General features: G+C 38.9%; 1 protein-coding gene across 1 annotated transcript in view; it reads left to right on the top strand.

Moving 5' to 3' along the window:
• The first annotated feature begins 6496 nt into the window (after positions 1-6496).
• Positions 6497-22923, top strand: part of ADAM10 (ADAM metallopeptidase domain 10) — a 135648-nt gene continuing 119221 nt past the window's right edge. The window contains exons 1-3 of the mRNA XM_032342678.1: positions 6497-6532; positions 6835-6879; positions 16072-16144. Coding sequence (XP_032198569.1) covers positions 6512-6532; positions 6835-6879; positions 16072-16144 — 139 coding nt within the window. The 5' untranslated portion in view covers positions 6497-6511. The remainder of the gene's footprint in view (positions 6533-6834; positions 6880-16071; positions 16145-22923) is intronic.

The raw sequence follows: 22923 nt of genomic DNA, 5'->3' as shown, positions 1-22923 counted from the left end.
AATATTGAAGTTAGAAAGGTGAAAAGCTACACAGCTTATACGCGGGAGGGCTGGGAGCCAAACCCATGCAGTCTATAATGGTATAAATCATCAGTTTCCAGTACATCTGAAAAATACCCCAAATGTGGTAAGTTAAAATTTCAAACAAAATTTCCTAACTTGTGACATTTTAATACCATACATTATGAAGCTGGTTGGTATGTTATATATTTATGTTTTCAAATAAAAAGGTGGGGTCCCTGGCTGGCTAAGTTGGTGGGGTGTGCCACTCTTGATCTCAGGGTTATGGGTTCAAGACCCAGGTTGGCTGTTGAGATTACTCCAAAAAATCTTTAAAAAGGAAAATAAAATATAAAGTACAATCTTAAGTGTAATTTTCAGTTATCACCTTGGTAATGCAAATGATGATTTTGGATTTTTTTTCTAGTTGCATTTTTATTTATTTATTTATTTGTTTTAAAGAAGATTTTATTTATTTGAGAGAGAGAGATCACATGCAGGGCAGAAGAGTAGATAGAGGGAGAAGCAGAGTCCCCATTGAGCAGGCAGTCTGATGCAGGACTCTACCTGAGCCAAAGGTAGGTGCTTAATTGACTGAGCTGCCAAGGGCCCTTCCAGTTGTATTTAAAGAGAATGTGTCACTTGCCTCTAACCATTACAAATAATAAATTTAAAATATAATTATAAAAATTAAAAAAAAATTTAAAAGATTTTATTTATTTATTTGACAGAGAGACAGAGATCACAGGTAGGCAGAGAAGCAGGCAGAGAGAGAGGGGGAAGCAGGCTCTCCGCTGAGCAGAGAGTCTGATGTGGGGCTTGATCCCAGGACCCTGAGATCATGCCCTGAGCCGAAGGCAGAGGCTTTAACCCACTGAGCCACCAAGGTGACCCCCGCCTTTTAAAAAAAAAATTCATTAATTATATAAAATTACTGTGCTATACAAAACATGCCATGAGATAGTCTAATAGGTAGAAATAAAAATATAATTTGTTGACAACACTGCCAAAAGAGAGTAGTAACAAGCACAGGTGACAGGCAATGTAACGTTGGCATAAAACTTTCTTTTGAGAAAGGGAAAAAAAAGGGCACCTGGGTGGCTCAATGGGTTAAAGTCTCTGCCTGCAGCTCAGGTCATGATCTCAGGGTCCTGGGATCGAGCCCCACATTAAGCATCACATTGAGCCCCACACTGAGCCCCACAACGGGCTCTCTGCTTGGCAGGGAGCCTGCTTCCCTTCCTCTCCTCCCTCTGCCTGTCTCTCTGAGTACTTGTGATCTCTGTCTCTCTGTCAAATAAATAAAATCTTAAAAAAAAAAAAAAAAGAAAGGAAAAAAAAGTCATGAGAATCTGTCATCTTTTAATAATCCCATACATCTCATTATAAATGGATGCTTTTCATGATGGTTTGGAACTACTGACTATATTTTTGAGCTTATTAATGTTGGAGGAAAACTATAATTCATTCGTCAAACTGACAAAGAAGCATACTCTTGACTTATGTAAAGGGTAAAAATTAAAAAAACATAAAGAATAAAAAGTATAGGTATGCCGATTTATTAGTAGTAATGATACTACTAATACTCATATTCCCTAATTCAGCCTATTCAAACAGGATGCCAAATAGATAAAGATTACCTAGTTAAATACCACCAGGAAGTGTGGTGCATAAACATTGAATCTCGGAACACTGAAAAAAATAAAATTAAATTAAGATGTTAAAAACAAAAAAATATGCCACCAGAAAGTTCTAGTTAATGAAATACAAGTTTTTTCCTCCCTATTTGCCATACGAGTATGTTCTGGAAGTAGATAGTGGTGATGGTTATACAGCAATCTGCATTTACTAAATTCCACTGACTCCTGTACTTTTATTTATTTAATTTCATTTTTTTCCCAGCTTCATCAAGATATAACCAACATACAACACTGTGTAAGTTTAAGGTGCATAATGTGTTGATTTGATACACATATACTGCAAAATGATTAACTAACAGTGGGGTTAGTTAACACCTCCATCACCTCACATAATTACCATTTCTTTTTTGTGTTGATAACATTTAAAGTACACTCTCTTAGCAACTTTCAAGTAAACAATATAGTATTATTAACTATAGTCACCATGCTGTTTATTAAAGATTCATTACTAACTCATCTTATAATTGGAAGTTTGTACCTTTTTTTTCCTTTTTTAAGATTTTATTTGCTTATTTGAGAGACAGAGATCACAAGAAGGCAGAGAGGCAGGCAGAGAGATAAGGAGGGGAAGCAGGCTCCCTGCTGAGCACAATGCAGTGCTCCATCCCAGGACCCTGAGATCACGACCCAAGCCAAAGTCAGAGGCTTTAACCCACTGAGCCACCCAGGTGCCCCTCTAAGTTTGTACCTTTTGACCAACATTTCCCTCCCATAAACCCCAGCCCCCGGTAACCATCATTTTATTCTTTGTTTCTAAGTGTTTGGCTTTTTTAGATTCCATATATAAGGAAGATCACATGGTATCAGATCTCTGTCTGACTTATTTCATTTAGCATAATGCCCTCAGGGTTCACCCGTGATGTGGCAAATGGCAGGATTTCCTTCTTTGTAATGGCTGAATAATATTCTGTCATATATATATGTTATATATACATATACATGCACTATATGTTATATATATCTTTATGTTATATATATGTATATGTACACACACACGCATATATATTTTTTTAAGATTATATTTATTTATTTGACAGAGAGAGATCAAAGTAGGCAGAAGGCAGGCAGAGAGAGAGGGGGAAGCAGGCTCCCCACTCAGCAGAGAGCCCGATGTGGGGCTCGATCCTAGGACCCTGAGATCATGACCCAAGCCAAAGGCAGAGGCTTAACCCACTGAGCCACCCAGGCGTCCCATATTTTCTGATCCATTCATCCATGCAGATACCCTTACCTTGTTTCCATGTTGTGGCTTTTGCGAATAAAGCTGCAGTGAACATGGGAGTGAAGATATCTCTTCAAGATCCTGATTTCATTTCCTTTGGATGTATACCTGGAAATGAGGTTGCTGGAACACATGGTAGTTCTATTTTTAATTTTTTGAGGAACTTCCAAATTATTTTCCACAGTGGCTGCACTAATTTACCTTCCTACCAAAGGTGCATACTGGATCCCTTTTCTTCACATCCTTGCCAGCACTTATATCTACTGTCTTTTTGAAGATAACCATTCTAATACTGAAGATTGTGGTTTGGATTTGCATTTTCTTTTTTTTTTTTTTTTAAGGTTTATATTTATTTATTTGACAGAGAGAGAGAGATCACCAGTAGGCAGAGAGGCAGGCAGAGAGAGAGGAGAGAGGAGGAAGCAGGCTCCCTGGCTGAGCAGAGAGTCCAATGAGGGGCTTGATCCCAGGACCCTGAGATCGTGACCTGAGCCAAAGGCAGAGACTTTAACCCACTGAGCCACCCAGGTGCCCCGGATTTGCATTTTCTGGATGGTTAGTGTTTTACTATTGAACATTTGGGTATCTTCTTTGGAAAAGTGTCTATTTAGCTCCTCTGCGATTTCAAAAACATTCTTAAAATTTATTTTTTATTCAAGTATAAACAACGTACAGTGTTATATTGGTTTCAGGTATACAGTATAATGATTCAATAATTCTATACATTTCTAGTGTAATTAGTGGGTCATATGGTAATTCTATTTTTAAGTTTTTAAAAAAGATTTTTAAAATTTTTAAGTAATCTCTGCAGCCAACATGGGGCTTGAACTTACAACCCCTAAGATCAAGAGCTGCATGCTCTACTGACTGAACTAGCCAGGCACCTTGACTTTTAACCTTTTGAGGAAACTCCATACTGTTTTCCGTAATGGCTTCTCCAATTTGCATTCCTACCAACAATGCAAAAGGGCTTCTTTTTCTCCACATCCTAACCAACACTTGTTATTTCTTCAGTTTTCTACTTGTATCATTCTGATATAAAGTGATTTTTCATGGTGGTTTTTATTTGCATTTTCCTGATGATTAGTGATGATGAGCAACTTTTCATGTGTTTGTTGGCCATCTGTATGTCTTCTTTGGAAAAATGTCTACTCATGTCCTCTATTTTTATTTTTATTTTTTAAAAAATTTATTTATTTGACAGAGAGAGCAAGAGAGGGAACATAAACAGGGGGAGTGGGAGGGAGAAGGAGGTTTCTCCCTGAGCAGGGAGCCCAGGGCTCCACCCCAGGACTCTGGGATCATGACCTGAGTGGAAGGCAGATGCTTAAGGACTGAGCCACCCAGACCTTCCCTTCTGTCTATTTTTAAATTGGATAGTTTGTTTCTTTGCTGTTGAGTTGTATGAGCTCTCTATTTATTTTAGATACTAACTTCTTATCATATATATGATTTACAAATATCCTCTCCTTGTGTAGGGTGCGTTTTCTTTTTTAAGATTTTATTTATTTATTTGACAGACAGAAATCACAAGTAGGCAGAGAGGCAGGCAGAGAGAGAGGAGGAAGCAGGCTCCCTGCTGAGCAGAGAGCCTGAGGTGGGGCTTGATTCCAGGACCCTGGGATCATGACCTGAGCCAAAGGCAGAGACTTTAACCCACTGAGCCATAGGGTGCGTTTTCATTCTGCTTATTGTTTCTTCGTGCAGAAGCTTTCAGTTTGATGTAGTCCCACTTATTTGGCTTTTGTTGCTTGTGCTTTTGGTGTCATAATAAAAAAAAATCACTGGCAAGAGCAATGTCAAGGAGCCTTTTCCCAGTTTTCTTCTTGAAGTGTTACAATTTCAGGTCCTTTGTTTAAGTCTTTAATCCAGGAATATGATTTTAAAGAACTAAAGTGAGTTACTGAGAAACCAAACATAAACCAAACACGAGCTTCAAAGAAGTTGGGGTGAAGATCAGAGAGTTCTTTTGAGAGCTGGTAAAAGGAGAGTGGTAAAGAAGACGTATTTTGGGCAGATTTAGGACCGTATGGTTTAGACTGCGGGCATTTAGAACGGCCAAAGCGTGATCTGAAACAAATTTTTAAAGAATTCAGAAAAAAACCTGCCACAGGCTCTGTCTTTCCTTTCTGGAATTGAAGGTCTTTTCATCTGTTTTGATCACTGGTGGCTGTCGCTTGTTGGGACTTTACTTTCGCTGTCTTGCACCACAAGAGGCAGAAAAGGAAGAAATAAAAAACCTCCCTTCCTTGTGAAGTTAAGAAGAAGAAAGCGGCCTCTTAACATCTTTCACTCTTCATTTTCGCCTTAGGGACGGTCCTTAACAGTCCAAGAACTAGCGAGCCCGGGAGGCTCTGCGGAGATGCGCTCCCGTCTGGGGGCGGGACCCGGAGAAACCCCGCCTCCTAAACCCAATCCCAGCTCTCCGCCGGCGGACAGGAAGCGGCGGCGGGTCTAGCAGCCCGGGAACCGGCCCTCGCGCGCATGCGCGCGCCCCTGGGGCGCCTGGGGGAGGGGGAGGGGCGGGAGGAAGGGGTGCGGCTGGGCCTGCCGGTTGGGCGCCGCGAATCACGTGGTGAGGAAGGAGGCGGAGGTCCGGGGTTCGGGGGAGGGAGGTAGAGAAGAGGGAAGGAGCGAGGGAAGGAACGCGGGGAAGGGAGGAAGGAAGAGAACGAGGGGGAGGGAGGTCCCTGTTTTGGAGGCGCTGGGAGCTTTGCCGGCCCCTGAAGTGGAGCGAGAGGGAGGTGCTTCGCCGTTTCTCCTGCCGGGGGAGGTCCCGGCTTCCCGTGGAGACTCCGGACCAAGCCCCTTCAGCTTCTCCCTCCGGATCGATGTGCTGCTGTTAACCCGTGAGGAGGCGGCGGCCGCGGAAGATGGTGTTGCTGAGAGTGTTAATTCTGCTCCTCTCCTGGGCGGCGGGGCTGGGAGGTGAGGCACGACCCCGAGCGCCGGGGACGCCTTGACCACGGCGGACCGCGCAGCGGCAGCGGCGGCCGGGTCGAGCGGAGCCCAGTCGCGCCGCGCGGCGGGCGCGTCAGTCAGCCCGGCCGGCCGGCGGCGCCACTCCGGCGCGCTGCGCTCCCCGCTCCCTATTGTCCCCCGCGCCCCGACCGCGTTCCCTTCCGTGGCGGGCCAAGGAGGCTCCGAGCCTCCGCCGAGGCCTTCCCCGCCCCCCACTGCCCCGGCGGCAGGGGAGGAGGGGGTCGCCTCCCAGAGAAGCAGTCTGGAGATCGGAGTTGCTGGGTGTGAGCCGTGGAGCCCAGGCCGGTGGCTCCATCCCTCCCCCTGTCGCCGGGTGCCGGATGGGCTGCCGCCGTGGGGCTGGCGGTCTTTACCTCCCTCCTTCCGCCCCCAGCTTCTGCCGGGTGGCGGATTCCGGAGTCCGCTCCACCGCGGGGAAGCGCCGCGCAGGCTCGTGGGAAGTTGCAATGTGTGCGGCGGGGCTGGTGTATTGTTCTTTACCGGGCGCGGCGATCCAGACTGACCCGGTTCTGCAGAGGGGTCGCCGGTGGAGGGGTAACGGTGGTCCTCTGCTTTTCTGAGAAGAGTCGCTTCCGCTCTTTATAGAGCCCTGCCTCTGCCGGAGTGTATGGAGAGAGCTCTCAGGAGGGTGTGTTTATGTTCAGTGAAAACATTCTGTTGCCCAGGGGAATGGGTTTGGTGGGGAGGAAGAGGTGAGCCGTGTCGGGATGTTCTTTGACCCGCTGTTTGGTTTGGGTCTCTTAGAGGGACAAGTCCCTGGATGACCCAACTTGAGTTTTCCTAAGGTCTCAGGTGGAGTTAGACGTACAGTGTAGTTAGTGAGTTGTCATACGGTGGCAACTCCCCCCACCCCCAAACTGGAGTTAAATTTACTGTAAGCAGATAATCACTTGATAACTCGGGTTTTGAAGACGATTTTTCTGATCCTAGGACCAGCTGCATAATTTTGTTGTTGTGTCAAGTGCTTTATTTCAGGTAAAGTTTTTTACTTGCCCCAAAGTATACTTAAAAACCTCAAATATGTTTAAGATAATTGAATTGAAAAATTTACCGGAATGCTTCCGATGAGTTTAGTCTAATTTGATAATTTATATTTTATGTAGTGTATTGTTTCTGTTCTTCTTTGTCACTTTAACTTATGATTGCAGAGCCAAGCATGTTTTTGTCCTGAGTTCTACTTAGTCCGAGAATGATGCTTTGTAGGTACACTTTTGTTGTAGTTTGTGGTGTTCATTTGCTAGATGAACGTTTTAGATTAAGAGTTTCTAGAAGATGTTTAGTTTTAAGAAGTATTGTGTGCTAGAGACCCTTTATAAGGGCCTTTTTATAACATTTGTATTTATGTTCAGAATGTGACTTCCAGCAAATCATTACTTCTGCCTGTTACTACTATTTGTGATTATAGTCAGGTGTTAGACTCTTGATTTCTATTAGGTGGTACAAAGTAAGACAAACACATGAAGTATTGTAAATTACTGAGGAGTGATAGTATATAAAATGACCTTTGTTTTTAAGTGTGAAACAATCAATATAAATTGGTGTAGCATGATGGCTGAAGAAGAAGTAAATTAACAGCATAATTTTTGTGGGTTAAGATTCTTGGCACACAAAAATCTAAATTCAGAACTCTGGAGTCATTTATAAAGTATCATTTTGCATTAAACATTAAAGCATTAGCTCTTACACATTTAAGCAGAACTTTAAAAAAAAGACACTAAAACATTCATTTTAAAATTAGCATCAAGATTGTAGCCTTTGGGTACATAGAGATATTTGTAATTTTATTGTAATATATACTATTTTTAAATATGAATCTGAGCTATTTGTAACATATACATTAGAAATTGGTTGGAATTTCTAAATATTTGTGTTTCAAATTTCAAAATATTTGTGTTTTTGAATATTTTGGAGAGTTGTCTTTTCTCTTTAAAAATTAATTGATATGCTTGAGAGGACAAACGATATTTTAGCTCTAGTAGTCAATTCACTACAATAGTACTTTGGTTTGATGAAATCACACATAAAATGAAGTTTAGAGTATGGCATGTTTTTTATGTTTAAAAATTTGGCGTAAATCCTTTGTTTTATACCATGCATTCTTTAAAAATAAGTTTTCTGGAAGTTTGGCCCAAAGTATTAAAAGTATCAAAGCTTAAGGTTAAACGATTTCTTTCACTTCTACCAGCAAATAAGGGTCTATGAATTTAATAAGAGAGACAGATTTGTCTCTGTCTTTAAGGAGTTCTGCTTCTTCATCTTTTTAGTTGGAGATTGATAATCCAGTCAGCTGTATCATTTTAAGGCCCATTCAGGCCATCCCCTACGTTAACTCTATCTTTTCTGTATACAAAGAACCTCTCTGAGTAGCAGGTGTTGAGGGAAACGGCCATAGAAGGCACCTCTGTTTTCTGATTTTTTTTTTAATAACTTATTTATGATCTTCAAGGGTGTTTATTTAATAATTATCTGATTTCTTAAATTTTTCAAAGGACTTGCAGGGTTAAGGAGGGGGAGTAAGGGACATTTCTAAGATGTCTATTTTGTTTCTGATACTGTTGTTAGGAGTTTCACTTTTCAGCATTTCTGAGAGAGTGGTGGTATTTTACAGTTGAAGAAATAGGCTTGAAGAAATGATTTCTTTAGCATTACCCCCCTGCTCAGTGGTGAATTAGACATTCAAACCCAGGCCAGCTTGACCTCAAGGCCTGACTTTTTACCCGTTGCCCCCTCATAACCTTTTGAAAGCAGTTTTCACACATTAGCTTAAAGGTGGCCTCTGGACTGAACCCACCTTAGAGATGTGTTTTGTTTGATTCACAGCATCTTTTGGTTTCAACTAGTTAACAACATCGAAAAATTGGGAAATTCCTCAATGAAATTCATAGATTTTTAGATTTTTCTTTCTTTCTTTTTTGAAAGGATTGGAAACCCAGGTTCTTGGGCTGCATTCCCATTGTCTATAGCAGAGTGGTAGAGCAATAGCTGTCCTCTTTAGACTGGGCATGTGCTTATCAGTCAGTGCAGTTACTATCATTCCTACTGGCAATACACTTGGCCTACTTCACTCATTTTTGTCACCTGTGTGGATCCTGTATGTTATTTGTGTTTCTGCCTCAGCTTCATCCTGCATAGATGGATCGATTCTTTTAAAAATGTTTTTTTGTCTGTGACCTCTTACCCAACTTTTACTATGTTTTTTAATTCTTTATTTTTACAGTGGTTTTTAAAAAAAGATTTTATTTATTTATTTGACAGAGACAGTGAGAGAGGGAACATAAGTATAGGGAATGGGAGAGGGAAAAGCAGGCTTCCTGCTGAGCAGGAAACCTGATGTGTGGCTCGATCCCAAGGACCCCAGGTACCATGATTTGAGCAGAAGGCAGATGCTTAACAACTGAGCCCCGCAGGAGTCCCTATTTATACAGTAGTTTTAAAACTTTGTTAAAAGCTGTGGCATACTCTATTCTTTTTATTTAGTATAAGATTAATAAATATTTAAAAAATCCTCTTTTCTTTTTTTTTTTTTTTTAAAGATTTTATTTATTTATTTGACAGAGAGAGAGATTACAAGTAGGCAGAGAGGCAGGCAGAGAGAGAGAGAAGGAAGCAGGCTCCCTGCCGAGCAGAGAGCCCGATGCGGGACTCGATCCCAGGACCCTGAGATCATGACCTGAGCCGAAGGCAGCGGCTTAACCCACTGAGCCACCCAGGCGCCCAAAATCCTCTTTTCATAATAACAATTTGAAGGTCTTAAAGAATGATGGTTCTCATTTTTCCAAATCACTTTATTTCAATGAACAAATAAGCCATTTCTTTTTCTACTTGGATGAAACTCACAGAAAAAAAAACAGTTGAGGGTCTTGCGAGTAAAAACTTAGGCTCTTTTTCTTTTAAGATCAGGTCATGAGCATAAACCCTGCCTTTGAAATTCATAAAATGAAATGAAATAATGCATTCAACAATAAGCTACATTTTCCAACATTGTTGGGAAATGAATGACAGGTTCAGATAGGAGAAGATTCCCAGATAAGTCTCTGGGACCAGACTTGTAAAATTTTGGCAATTTTTGATGAAGTTTTTCTAAGATATACTTACACATTTACTGTGTTCTTGAAATGGGCTGACTTCAATCTTTTTTTTTTTTTTTAAGATTTTTATTTATTTGTTTGACAGACAGATCACAAGTAGGCAGAGAGGTAGGCAGAGAGAGAGGAGGAATCAGGCTCCCCACTGAGCAGAGAGCCCGATGCGGGGCTCGATCCCAGGACCCTGGGATCATGACCTGGCCGAAGGCAGAGGCTTTAACCCACTGAGCGACCCAGGTGCCCCGACTTCAATCTTTCTTAAATGTTTGGAGTTTAGTGTAAAGAACAGCTATTATTGTTCCGGCCTCTGTTGTAGTTTCTGGCTTTCCCCCTTGCCCTGAAACAATTGAAATGAGTATTCTAAATTTATTCTAGTGATTGTGCTTTTTATTCTATCTAGTTTCAATAGTATTTCCAACTTTTTGGTTAGAATTCCTGGCTTTCTTGCAAACCTTGAGAATATCACCTTCTAATTAGTTGGTGTTCACTTTTAAAAAAATTTTATTCGTTTATTTGAGAGCGAGCATGCGCAAGCCAGGATGGGAGCGGTGGGGTTGGGGTGGAAGGGGCAGAGGGAAACCTGGCTACCTGCTGAGCAGGGACCTAGAAATGGGGATTGATCCCAGGACCCCAAGATCATGACCCGAGCTGAAGGCAGATGCTTAACTGACTGAGCCACGCAGGGACCCCTAAAAGTTTATTTTTAATGTGTATGTTTTGGCTTGTGTAGTTTAGTGTTGAGGTTCCCTTTTCTGAACATTTAGGATAATGTACTAATGTATTTTGGTAGTTAAAATGAGGCAGGGTGGAATGGAGAGAAAAAACCCGAAAGATAACCAGGAAGACAAGCCAAATAAAACACAAACTCATTTGGTTGTAGGTAGATCCTTTTCTAGATCTGAATCATGAGTACTTTGGTTCCAAACTAGTATACTAGATTATTGATATTAAATATACCTGAAAATGTGCAATTGTAGTGTCCTCTGCAGGAATGCAAATTGTAAGTTATGAAAAATATTCTCAGTATTTAAAGGAAGCAGTTAGGTAAGAGGTAGATGACAGAGGCTCCGGATACTATGATACCGCGTTTTATGGTTAGTTTGTAGTAAGGTAACTGTTGTGTGTTACAGATTTGGTGAGTTTGTGATTGCATAAAGTTAAATTGTCTGTCTTTGAATTGTATCACATTCTAATGGTTAGAAAACTTTTGCCAATGTTGGAGGTGTATTTTGGGGATGGCCTAATTTAAAATATATACGTGAAGTAACAAAAATGGAATTTGTGTGTGTGGAGAAGTTGTTGGGCAGGGCAAGTAGTCACTGGATATAGCTGCTAACACAAGTTTCCAGGAGAGGACTATGTGGTCACTAACTGGGGGAGACAAACTGTAGATGCAAAAAGCCGTGGAAGGAAGAATGCAGTGGTTTCAAATCTGAGCCCCAAGTCATAGGGCAGATGCTCCAAATTCTAGGAATTGATTTGCATTTGGTCTATTTGCATGTGGGCAACTCTGTGTGACATGCTTGGGTAAGGAGCCTCAGGTTTTGTGTATTATTATTATTATTTTTTGTTATTGTTTGTTTTGTTTTTTTGTTTTGGAGGAATTGATTTATTTAATGATTATTAGTGATTCTTCCAAGCAACTCTAAAATGCCTACTTTTGTGAATAAAAATTCAGTAGTGGTAATTCTAACTAGTTTAGCTGTTAATCTTTATACTGGGAAAAGAAAGCTGTTAATCTTTATACTGGGGAAAAAAGTGCTAATAAGAATAAATGGGAAAACTGTACTTATCCTGCCAGTTCAATTCCTATGAGGGCAGTAATAGTGATATCCAGCAGTGTGAAGGTTTTGCCTTGGTACTGTGGAGAGAGTCCTGTCCAACTAGGTTGCAAGAAACAGCAATACTGAGAATTGTTCTTAGAGAATGTAGATTCCCTTGGATACTGGGTGAATTCATTCTAAAGCTATTATAATTCCAAGTAAACAGTGTGAGAATGTGTACAGCGGGAACGTTGCTGTTTAGTCACCGGTTTATTGTATGTCTGTGGTTAGTAGGAGTCATGAAGCTCTAGTCTTGAGTGAGAAGTAAAAAAACAGAATTTGTTAGCATAGACAGAAATGCCGAGATGTAAAAATACAGTTCCAATTATGTATTATAGTTGCAGTTGAAATGAGGATTTATTTCCCCAGTTGGGGAAAGGTTTTTGAGAAAAGTGGATGGCATAATAGTCTACTAAGGTGCTCGTAGGTTTTCTTTCCTGGAATGGAGTCTCCATGGCCATGATATCCAAATATTCATATTCTAGACCATTATAACTGCAAGGTAGAGTGTTATGGAATGTTGGTTGGAGTCCATGTAGAGGAGTTGGAATATGATACAAGTAAGGAATAAATTAGTTCCTTGATGAATTGTGTGTTTGAGTTCTGTATTAGAATAGCAATTGTAGAAATAAATAAGGATAGAAAAGAAATCTCATGGAAGAAAAATTGATAAAACTTGGCAGAAGTTTAACATGAAGCTAATAAAATTTACTGAAGGCTCACTGTGTGAAATTTAGATTTCAGAGTTTGTTGCATTGGAGAGAATGTGTTTTCATCAAACTTAGAGGACTTAAGTCTTCGAAGTTGAAAATAAGGCATCTAAAAGTTTTGAATCTATGTAGGTTCTAGTTAGGGATGTGTGTCATAGTCGGGGATTTTATCCGACTTGCAATCTAATATTTTTGTTAGGGATTAGTTAAAACTTTGCATAGTCTTTCAGAAATATTTGGCTTGACATTTGGGAAGAACTGCTCTAGAGTTGTGAGGCAGAAATTTGGTGAATTTGGAGGGGAGAGGTTAGTGTTTTGGGTTTTTTTTTTTTTTTTTGGTTAAAGTAGGTTCCCCATCCAGTGTGGAGCCCTGTGCGCGGAGCTTAAACTCATGACCCGGAGATCAATACGTGAGCTGAGATCAAGAGTCAGATGCTTAAGTGACTGAGCCACCCAGGCGCCTGGGAGAGGTTAGAATTAAAGATGCGTTAACAAGTATATTTTTGCAGGTGTGTATTTGTTATTAAGTTGGAATTAGGCTCTTTGGCAAATGCACATATATGATTTTCAGAGCAGAATTTTCTTTCTTTTTTTTTTTTAAATTTTTATTTATTTGACAGAGAAATCACTAGTAGGCAGAAGTAGGCAGAGAGAGAGGGGAAGCTGGCTCCCTGCCAAGCAGAGAGCCCGATGTGGGGCTCGATCCCAGGACCCCAAGATTATGACCTGAGCTGAAGGCAGAGTCTTAACCCACTGAGCCACCCAGGCGCCCCCAGGGCAGAATTTTCTATCCATCTTTGCTTGCATGGACGATGGCAAGGGATACAATACACATATTTGAACTTTGTATTTAGTTTTCGTAAGAATACAGATGGAGTCCTATACTTATGAATTGAATGGGATATTACTTTGCTACCTCTTTCCCTAGGATTTAATTGGGATAAGTTTGTCAAAATGCTGGAGGCTGTAAAATGTTATACAGATATTATAAAGATTATGTTGTTTCCAGGCCTACTTTCATTTGGAATCTATTAGTTTCAAAATATAGATGGATAAAATGTATTTCTAGAAATTGAAATGCTAGAAAGTTGATACCAAGCATTAGAAAATAGAGCTTAAGAAAATCCATAATTCCTTTCCACAATTTTATCATTTAATATTAATCATTAATTAATTAAAATTAATCACTATTAATATTAATATATTAATATTTAAAAATACTTATTAATAATAATTTGCCTGGTAGTATTTATGCAGTTTTTAATCTTTCAAAAAATTAATGTGTAGTTAAAGTGTATATGCAGAGCAGACACTGAAATATCTATAGTCTAGAGACAGTTTTGGTTGTCATACCTGGAGAGATGCTCCTAGCATCTAGTGGGTAGAGGCGGAGATGCTGCTAAACTTCCTACAATGCACAGGACAGCCCCTCACAACAAAGATTTGTCTGGCCAAAATGTTAGTAGTGCTGAGAGTGAGAAACCCTGCTCCAGAGGAAATTTGAGTCTTTTTTACCTTTCTTTCTTTATTTTTTTAAAATTTCTGATAGCTGCTGTCTTAACTGATTACTCAAGTTTCATAAGCTTCCATATTTCTATCCTGTTGAAACCTTTTTCTCCTAGTGTTCTTTGTGCTGCAGCTCTGAAAAATTTGCTCTATCCCTTACCTTCTAGCAGTTCCCATTCTTCATCTTGTAGTTTGTGGCTGGGAAGTAAATCTGATTCTGTTAATTATTTTATAATAGTAATTGAATGACTGAGAACTCAGTGAGGATTATTTCAAAACCAGAACAAACCAATTGCTCGTTAGAAGAGCCATAGATTGGTAGGATTTTAGTTTCTGTGGGGTAGTTTTGAGAGACTCAGCCAGCAGCTTTACAATTCTATCTTCAGAATTAGTTCTACTCAGTTTCAACTTTTCACAAAATATTTTCTTCAAAATATTAATGCATAAGTTCTCAAAGGCTTTCATATCTTTTTTATAACTCCACTCTCCCTTCCTCTTATTATCATCATTAACACCTTTGGCAGAATTGTTTTATTTGCACATCTATATTTCCTGGAAGGAGGTAGAGGTAGATGCTGTGGGGCTTCATATGGGAGAAGGGAGAAGTAATGAGAATGGGTTTAGGATGAAATGTGGGTGTGTGGTAGATATACACCAGCAGGGGAGTTGTGGCTGAACCCATTGTGTGTGTGTGTGTGTGTGTGTGTGTGTGTGTGTGTGGTGTGTGTGTGTGCGCGTATTTTATTTAGGTAGGTTGAAAGTCACTGTCCCTTACATGGGTTACTGTCTATATGTGTGGCTGCACTTATTGAAATTATATAAAGGCATTTCAGATGAGCCTAGAAATCTAAATATGTACATGTTTCATTTTTGAATTTGTTAAGTTGTAGTTCATACATTAGTGTTAGAAATTTAATACATTCAGTATGTTTTAATCATTGATGTCTCTTGCCCTTTGTGATTTAGTTTATAATTTAAAAAAGAGCTGCTTTTTAAATTATTTTAACTGTTATTTTAACTTCTGAGCCAGCTAGCCTCATTTTTAGAAACCAGCTCATCTCAAAAAGTGGGTGTTTTGAAATATGCTTTTAATTGTAGGACATACCCTATTGTCTTGAACTTCCATTGAAACTGCTGGGTGTAGGTATTTGCTTGTAGAACATTATCTGACTCATTTCTAGTGAAGAAGTTGATACTGTGGCTTAAGTTTGAAGTCACATTGTAGAAGTAACTTTTCCTTTTCTTTTTAAGATTTTATTTATTTACTTGACAGAGAGCACAAGCAGGGAGAGCTGCAGGTAGAGGGAGAGGGATGAGCAGGGAGCCCAGTGCAAGGCTGGATCCAAGGACCCTGGGATCATGACCTGAGCCAAAGGCAGAGGCTTAACTGAATGAGCCAACTAGGCCCCCCCAGAAGTAACTTTTCTAAGAATACAGTAAGGGTACTTACATATATTGCTGAAATATAGGACATGATAGTTCCTAGAAGTCTGCCTTTGTCCTACAAGAGAACAGTTTTGTTAGTGGTATTTACTGCTTCAAGATCAGAGTGAGTATATATCAAATATAAGAAGCATTGGTCAACACAGTGTGATGTCTAAGATAAAGTTGATGACTCAAGTTTCTCAGGAAGGAAATACACTTTTATGTTGGGGAAAAATGCTCTTGGTACTTAATTTTAGAATTATACAAGTGAAAAGTCTGTTGAAAACAACTTGATTACAAGTAATTTTTCTGAGGAATGGAAATGTGCCAGCCTTAGCTTCTTACACATCCTCTCATTTATTGTAATTGAGTTTTTCTGTAAATAGGAAGATCTGTAATGTCAAAACATGTTTGCTGATTTTTCTGCCCCATTCTTAAAATTGTAGAATAAAGTTTCTTTGATATGGAAAAGAAAGTGTGTTATGTACTTTTGCTATTACACACAAAGATGATGATATTGACCTACCATTAGCAAGATATATTCTGATTATTTTTTCATCTTGTTGTTAATGAAATTTTTATTCTTTGTTTTTTGTCCTAATCTTATATTTAATTTAGATTGGAACAGAAGCTTGTAGGCTTTGGATTCAGAAGCTGGGAAGGAAACTTTTGTTTGCAGAATCCATAGAAAGTAAGATGCTACCTACCCATGAAAAATGGAAAATATTCGTAATGTCTAGCATTCATGGAATTTTTATTATATGCCAGGCACTGTTTTTTGGGCATTTTGTGTATTATCCCAATCTTTACAACATCTCTGTAAGATAGGTTCTGTTATTTTCATTTCACAAATGTGGGAGCAGCATCAGGGAGAATAACTTCTTCAGTGTCAGAGAAGTCATATAGCTATTTAAGAAAACCAGGATTTAATCTCATCAGTCTGGCTGCAGAATTCATGCTCTTAAACACCATAGTGCCTCCGAGAAACATACTTCATGCTTTGAAAGGCATTGTATAGTGAGGTTGTTAGATTCTGCCTTTGTACAAAGATTGAATTATTTTGCCATCAGTTTAGACTCTTTATACTTATAATATTTGAGCCATTTGGCTTTTGGTCCATCAAGTGTGTGTTTTTTTTTTTCCTTTACATTAGAAAATGTTTACAATTAAAGAGAGGAAATAACCTTATACGACATTTTATTATAATACTATATCAATTTTGTCATAAATTTGTGTATGTTCATTTTTTAAAAGCTTGAGGATACACAATCTCTGGATGGTGAGATATAAGTTATGTGTTTATGCAGTAATCAGGAAGCAAGTATTTTTTAATTTTTATTTTTAAAGATTTTATTTTATTTGACAGAGAGAGATCACAAGCAGGCAGAGAGGCAGGCAGAGAGAGAGGAAGGGAAGCAGGCTCCCTGCCGAGCAGAGAGCTCGATGTGGGGCTTGATCCCAGGACCCTGCGATCATGCCCTGAGCCAAAGGCAGAGGATTTAACCCACTGAGCCACCCAGGTGCCCCGAGGAAACAAGTATTTTTTTAAAGTAGATTATCTATAGTAAAAACCAGTGTCCAAAGTCACCAGACTTTGAAAAAATTTACAGGAAATAAAAATACTATTCTCAAACTGTAAAAAGGGAGATACTTTCTAAGTTCTCCAGTGGCAAGGAGACCAATGTATGTTTTTTCCTGCTTTTTAGAACTTGCTGGTCATTTTTCTACTACTCTTGCAAGTAGGTAATTTTATGGTATTCTTTTACTTCTCCAGTTTTTTTTTTTTAAATAAGTTTTGAAATTAGTTGTGTTTTTTCCATTTAATAGATCCAATCCAGTTATCCTTTACCAATTGTATACATAGACATTTACTCAATATATATTTTTTCCTAACTTTGTATCTTAAAAGCTTCTATACTTTCTGAGAGGTTGGAAGCATATATAGTCCAATTAACATTTGTATACCTTTGATCTAAATTTATTAATGGTTATCTATTGCCATGATTGCTTTATTGCTCATTTAAAAAATATGTGAAAAAATATGTATTTATTTATATATATCTTTTCCTCTGAACCAGTTGAAAGTAAGTTGTACCACTAAAGACTTCATTATGCATTTCATGAGATTAATGACATTGTCTTACACAACTAATAAGATAACTTCTCTTTTTAAGTGTGGGATGTTCAAATTTCCCATGAAGCTTCTAAGTACTAGGCACCATGTGAATTTATTACATGCTATCTGAGGGCTAGATTTCTGTCAACTACAACTAAGGACCAGAAAATAAAATGTTGGGATGCTTTTATGTAGGGGTAAAATAAAGTAATAGTAGAGGAAGGAGGAGACATTGACAGAATATTGCAGGATGGAAATATTTTATGTAGGAACAATGGCACAATAACATAATAACCTATAGGTTATCCCATTGTTAGGAGGACGTCTTAGAATAAAGATATTAATAACGATGAGCCTGGCTCAAGAAGATGTTAAAGTAGAGGAAAAAATTAATAATTGTTCAAATGAAAAGCTATTTGGAGATAGGTAAACTACAGTTCTCTAGAAATTTTCCTCAGTGGAAACTGTCATTTTCCACTGATGTGAGATTACTAACATCTTTCTTGTACTTTAGGTTAAATGTATTTTATTTTCATCATTGTGAGATAACAGATGTGTCTCTCCATTGCTAAGGACTTCACATGAGAAATTGTTAATATTCTATTCTTATTAGAAGGAATAAAAAGGTATAACAGATTGCTGTTCTTTGAGTCCTTCTTGTTAACCTTCCTATCTTTCATTTTGTCCCTCATGGGTATTATATCAGAGTGATAAAAAACAACAACAACAACAAACTCCAGGTCTGTATTCAGAGGCAACAACAGAATATTAATTCTTTTTCATTACTGTTTTGTTTTTTACTCACAGATTTGTTGGCTCTGTCTCCTTTTGTACAAATCTATTTCCTGTAAATAGAAGATTTAAGTTAGAGGAAGAAAATAGTCTATTATGGGCCACAAATCACATGTAAATTTAAATTGCAACAGACCTTTGGAAGAAGTAGTTTCTGTTCCTGGATTTACTTATTAGTTGCTTTAAACAACCCTTAATATAGTTATGATCCCCCACATTTTATTTGTATCTCTGGACCAGACCTCTCCCTTGATTTCCAACCTCTTGTATCCCAGCTATATATTGGGTTAATGTTTAGTGGGCATCTCAAACTTAACATGTCCAAAACCAAACCTCTGATTCTCCTCACCCCCTGCCTTTTGTAGTCTTTTCCCATCTCACGAATGGGAGCTCTGGTCTTCAGTTGCTCAGGCCAAAAACTTGGAGTTATCTTTTACTCTTCTTCTCTTACCCTCTGCATACAGTCCATCAGCAAATCCTTTCAGCTCCTTCTGCAAAGTATGTGTAGACTTTGAATACTTCTCAACTATTTCCACCTCCACTGCCCTGATTGACATAAGCCAACATCCGTCTCACTTTAATTACTGTAAACCCTGCTAACTGTTCTCTTGTTCTCCCAGTCCTTTTTCAACATAGCAGTTAATGTGATCCTATTCAGAAGGTACTCCTTTTGTCAAAACCATCCACTGGCAAATTGTATACTTTAAAATGTTTCAAATAGTGAGTTTTATGTTATGTGAATTGCACCTCAAAAAAAGCAATAGGAAAATAAATAAATTTTAAAAAACCCATTCAGTGGCTTACTATTCTATGTAAAAGCCAGAGTCCTAAGTGGCTTGTGAGGCCCTACGTGATGTTCATTGAATGCTTCTGTCCCCTGCGATACCTCTGCAGTTCTCCCCCTTGTCTGTTTCTGCTCCAGCTACACAGAGCTCTGTAAAAAATGCCAAGCTTGTTCCTGTCTCAGGGACTTTGTCCTTGCTGGTCCTTTTACATGCATCACTTCCCTTCTAGATTCCTGTATTATCTGTCCTCTTAGTTTTTCATTTTTAAATTAAACTTTTTAAAAATAGTGGTGAAATACACATAACAAAATTTACCATCATAACCATTTTATGCAGTTCAGTAGTGGTAAGTATAGTAGTCCCGCCTTAACTATGGTTTCACTTTCCATAGTTTCAGTTACCTAAGATAGCCCCAGTTTAGAAGTAGATGATCCTCCTGACTTAGTGTCAGAAGGTCAGTGTTAGCCTAACTCTGTGTCACAATTCCTGTGTCATTCACCTCACTTTATCTCATCACTTAGGCATTTTACCCTTTCTTAACATCACAAGAAGGAAGTGTGATTACCATACAGTAAGATATTTTGAGATAGAGACCGCATTCACATAACTTTACAGTGTTCTAATTGTTCTGTTTTACTATTAGTTATTGTTGTTAATCTCTCATGGTGCCTAATTTATCAGTTGAACTTTATCACAGGTGTGTACGTATAGGAAAGACCGTATGTCTAGGGTTGATGCAGTTGTTGTTTCAGCCATTTGCTGGCGGTCTTGGAATGTATCCCTTGCAGATAGAAGGGAAAGACTACTGTACACTCACTTTGTTGCATTTGGCTCTCTTTTAAGTCTTTGCTTAGATGTTAGTGAGGTCTCCCATTACGATTACTTCGCATAAGACGACCAACCCTTTCCTTGGCATTTTGTTTGCTTACCCAGAGAATACACTCATATAGCCGTCTAAAGTTATTTACTTATTTTATTGTCAATCTTCCTTCTCGAGAATAAAGCTTCATGAGGTCAGTAACTGTTTTGTCCATGCTGTATTCCCAGCACCCGAAACAATGGCTAGGATATTACTAAGTGCCGGTTATATTATGTGTTAAGTGAACAGATTAATGAATATTGAAGTAAATTTTATTTTTTGTGTATTATGTGGGAATCCTAAGTTTCTCGGTATGTCTGGAAAAAAGCCTTGAAAGCTTCTAATTAGCCTTTTTACTTAAATTGACTTTTCTTTTTTTTAAGATTTTATTTATTTGACAGGGAGACAACAAGAGAGGGAACACAAGCAGTGGAAGTGGGAAAGGGAGAAGCAGGCTTCCCACTGAGTAGGGAAGCCAGTGTGGGGCTCTATCCCAGGACCCTGGGATCATGACCTGAACCAAAGGCAGAGGCTTAATGACGGTGCCACCTATGCGCCCCTTAAATTGACTTTAAAGTGGAATGGAACTATCATTTTTGTTATGTATTAGTGTATTAGTTTTGCTCATTGAGTATTTTGATATGTTCTGTTAATTAACATATAATTATACCTAATATAATTAGGTAGGTTGAATGAGTTAGCCTTTTCTCTGTAAAAACCAAATTGCTTTTTCTCAGCTAGTATGTGTTCCTATTTTTAAAAATGTTATTTTGTAAAAGTTTTTTTAAATTATTACTTGTTTTTTATTACTTAAAGTAATCACTACACCCAGTGTGGGACTCAAACCCACAACTCTGAGATCAAGAGCCACATGTTCCACTGACTGAAGCAGTCAGGGCCCCCTCCAAAATGTTATTTTTTGAAAATTTACTTATTTAAGTATTAATCTCTACACCCAGTGGAGGACTTGGACTCATGAGCCCAAGATCAAGAGTTGTAAGCTCTTTCAACCGAGCCAGCCAGGACCCCCTAACAAAATGTTGTTTTTAAAGCATGGAACAGCTGTCATTCATTGTGAAGTTAGACTCCAAGGGGAAATGTAGAGTGTCTTTATACTTACCTGATTATACTCAATAAAACTTACAAACTTTATTGTCAGCTTGTTAACTTTATGTTAAGATGAAACTTTTCAAAAAATATTTATCTGTTTTATTTGAGAGAGAGAGAGCATATGCACACGAGTAGGTGAAGGGGCAGAGGAAGAAAATCTTCAAGCATGCTTCCCACACAGGGGCCTGATCCCATGACCCATGAGATCATGACCTGACCCAAAACCAGCTGAACCACCAAGGCGTTCCAGGAGCTATGCTTTTAGATAGGGTGACCATAGACAGCTTCTGAAGAAATTGAGTAGATACCTGAGTGAAGTGTGGTGTCCAGCCCTGCTTCTCCCTGCTTGGGAGAAGCTGGGGAGAAGATATTCTAGGCAGAGGGACAATGAGACTAATGTCGCCCATAGAGTGAGGGGAGAGTGGTGAGACAGTTATGGGAGTAGAGTAGGGGAATGCAGCCCTTTATAAGTTCATGTTCAGCCCTGTAAATCATGGTTAGGACTCAGAGCAGTTGGAAAACATTTGGACATTTTTGAGCAGAGGACAGACATGACATGACTTGAACTGCATCACTCTTGCTTTGTGGAAAATAGTGTACAGTGGGGGCAAGTGTGGAAGCAAGGAAGCCAGTTATTTGTCATGGTTTCTGATTGTCTAGAACCTTTTGAACCTTGCTGTGTTTGGCACAAATTTTTAGTCTTATGAATTCCATCTCCCTAATTCAGATTCCCACCCTTTTTCATCTGCAGACAGGACACAGGCATGTAAACTAGTTTTCTGAACTAGGCTGCTCTGATCAGATCCTTCACTGGAGACCTGGATTCTGAACTGAGCAGATATGTTTGCTTGCTGAAGTTTTGCTGATAGTATGCATTATTCAGACAGTTTTTTTTTTTATATTTTATTTTTTAAAGTAATTTCAACACCCATTGTGGAGCTTAAACTTCAAAGCCCGGGATTAGGAGTTACATGCTATACCGACTGAGCCAGCCAGGTTCCCTGACAGTTTTACCAGATTTTCACTTTATGGTTTTGTCTCTGGTAGAAAAGTGGGCATTGGAGAGGCAGGCAGGGCAGTGTTGGTGTTCTTCAGGTGATATTTTTGGGTTAACTATTTTTTAGTTATTAGTTATTATTAACTATTTTGGGTTAACTATTTTTCAGGTGATATTTTGGGTTATATTGCTGGCTTCTAAGGATACCTGGATAGTCTTGAAGAAGATAAAAGTGGGGAGGATTCCCACATTATTTTCGAGTGATAGAATATTACTTCAAGTAAGAGGATATTGTATGGAAAGTATGGGAATTGATTAAGATGATAATGGAGAATGATTTAGTATTTATGGAAAAATTCAGAGGTTCTAGGTCAAGTTTCTCATGTAGGCTTTACATGTTGATTTGAGAAAAACACAAAATCTTGGGTTCCTGTTTATGTCTGGAGCTATTTGTGATTTCTCTTAGTTCAAGCTTGGTATTACAGAAGCAGTGATACTGTTAGTACTAGGGCATATATATTTATGTACTGATATAACCTGGGAGAGTCTAGCAAATAACAATGATCAGGAGTAGAGTACAGATGACTCTTAACAGCCTGAGTTAGAATGGCACAGGTTTACTTCTATGCAGATTTTATTTGATAAATACAGTACAGTACTGTAGATGTAGTTCTTCTTCCTTATGATTAAAAAAAAATATTTAATTAACTTATTTAACAGAGAGAGACACAGTGAGAGGGGGAACACAGCAGGGAGAGTAGGAGAGGGAGGAGCAGGCTTTCCACCCAGCAGGGAGGCTGATGCGGGTGTC

This window comes from Mustela erminea, chromosome 5 (genome assembly GCF_009829155.1).
Source record: "Mustela erminea isolate mMusErm1 chromosome 5, mMusErm1.Pri, whole genome shotgun sequence".
Classification (NCBI taxonomy): Eukaryota; Metazoa; Chordata; class Mammalia; order Carnivora; family Mustelidae; genus Mustela; species Mustela erminea.
This window is presented reverse-complemented; position numbering and strand designations above follow the sequence as displayed.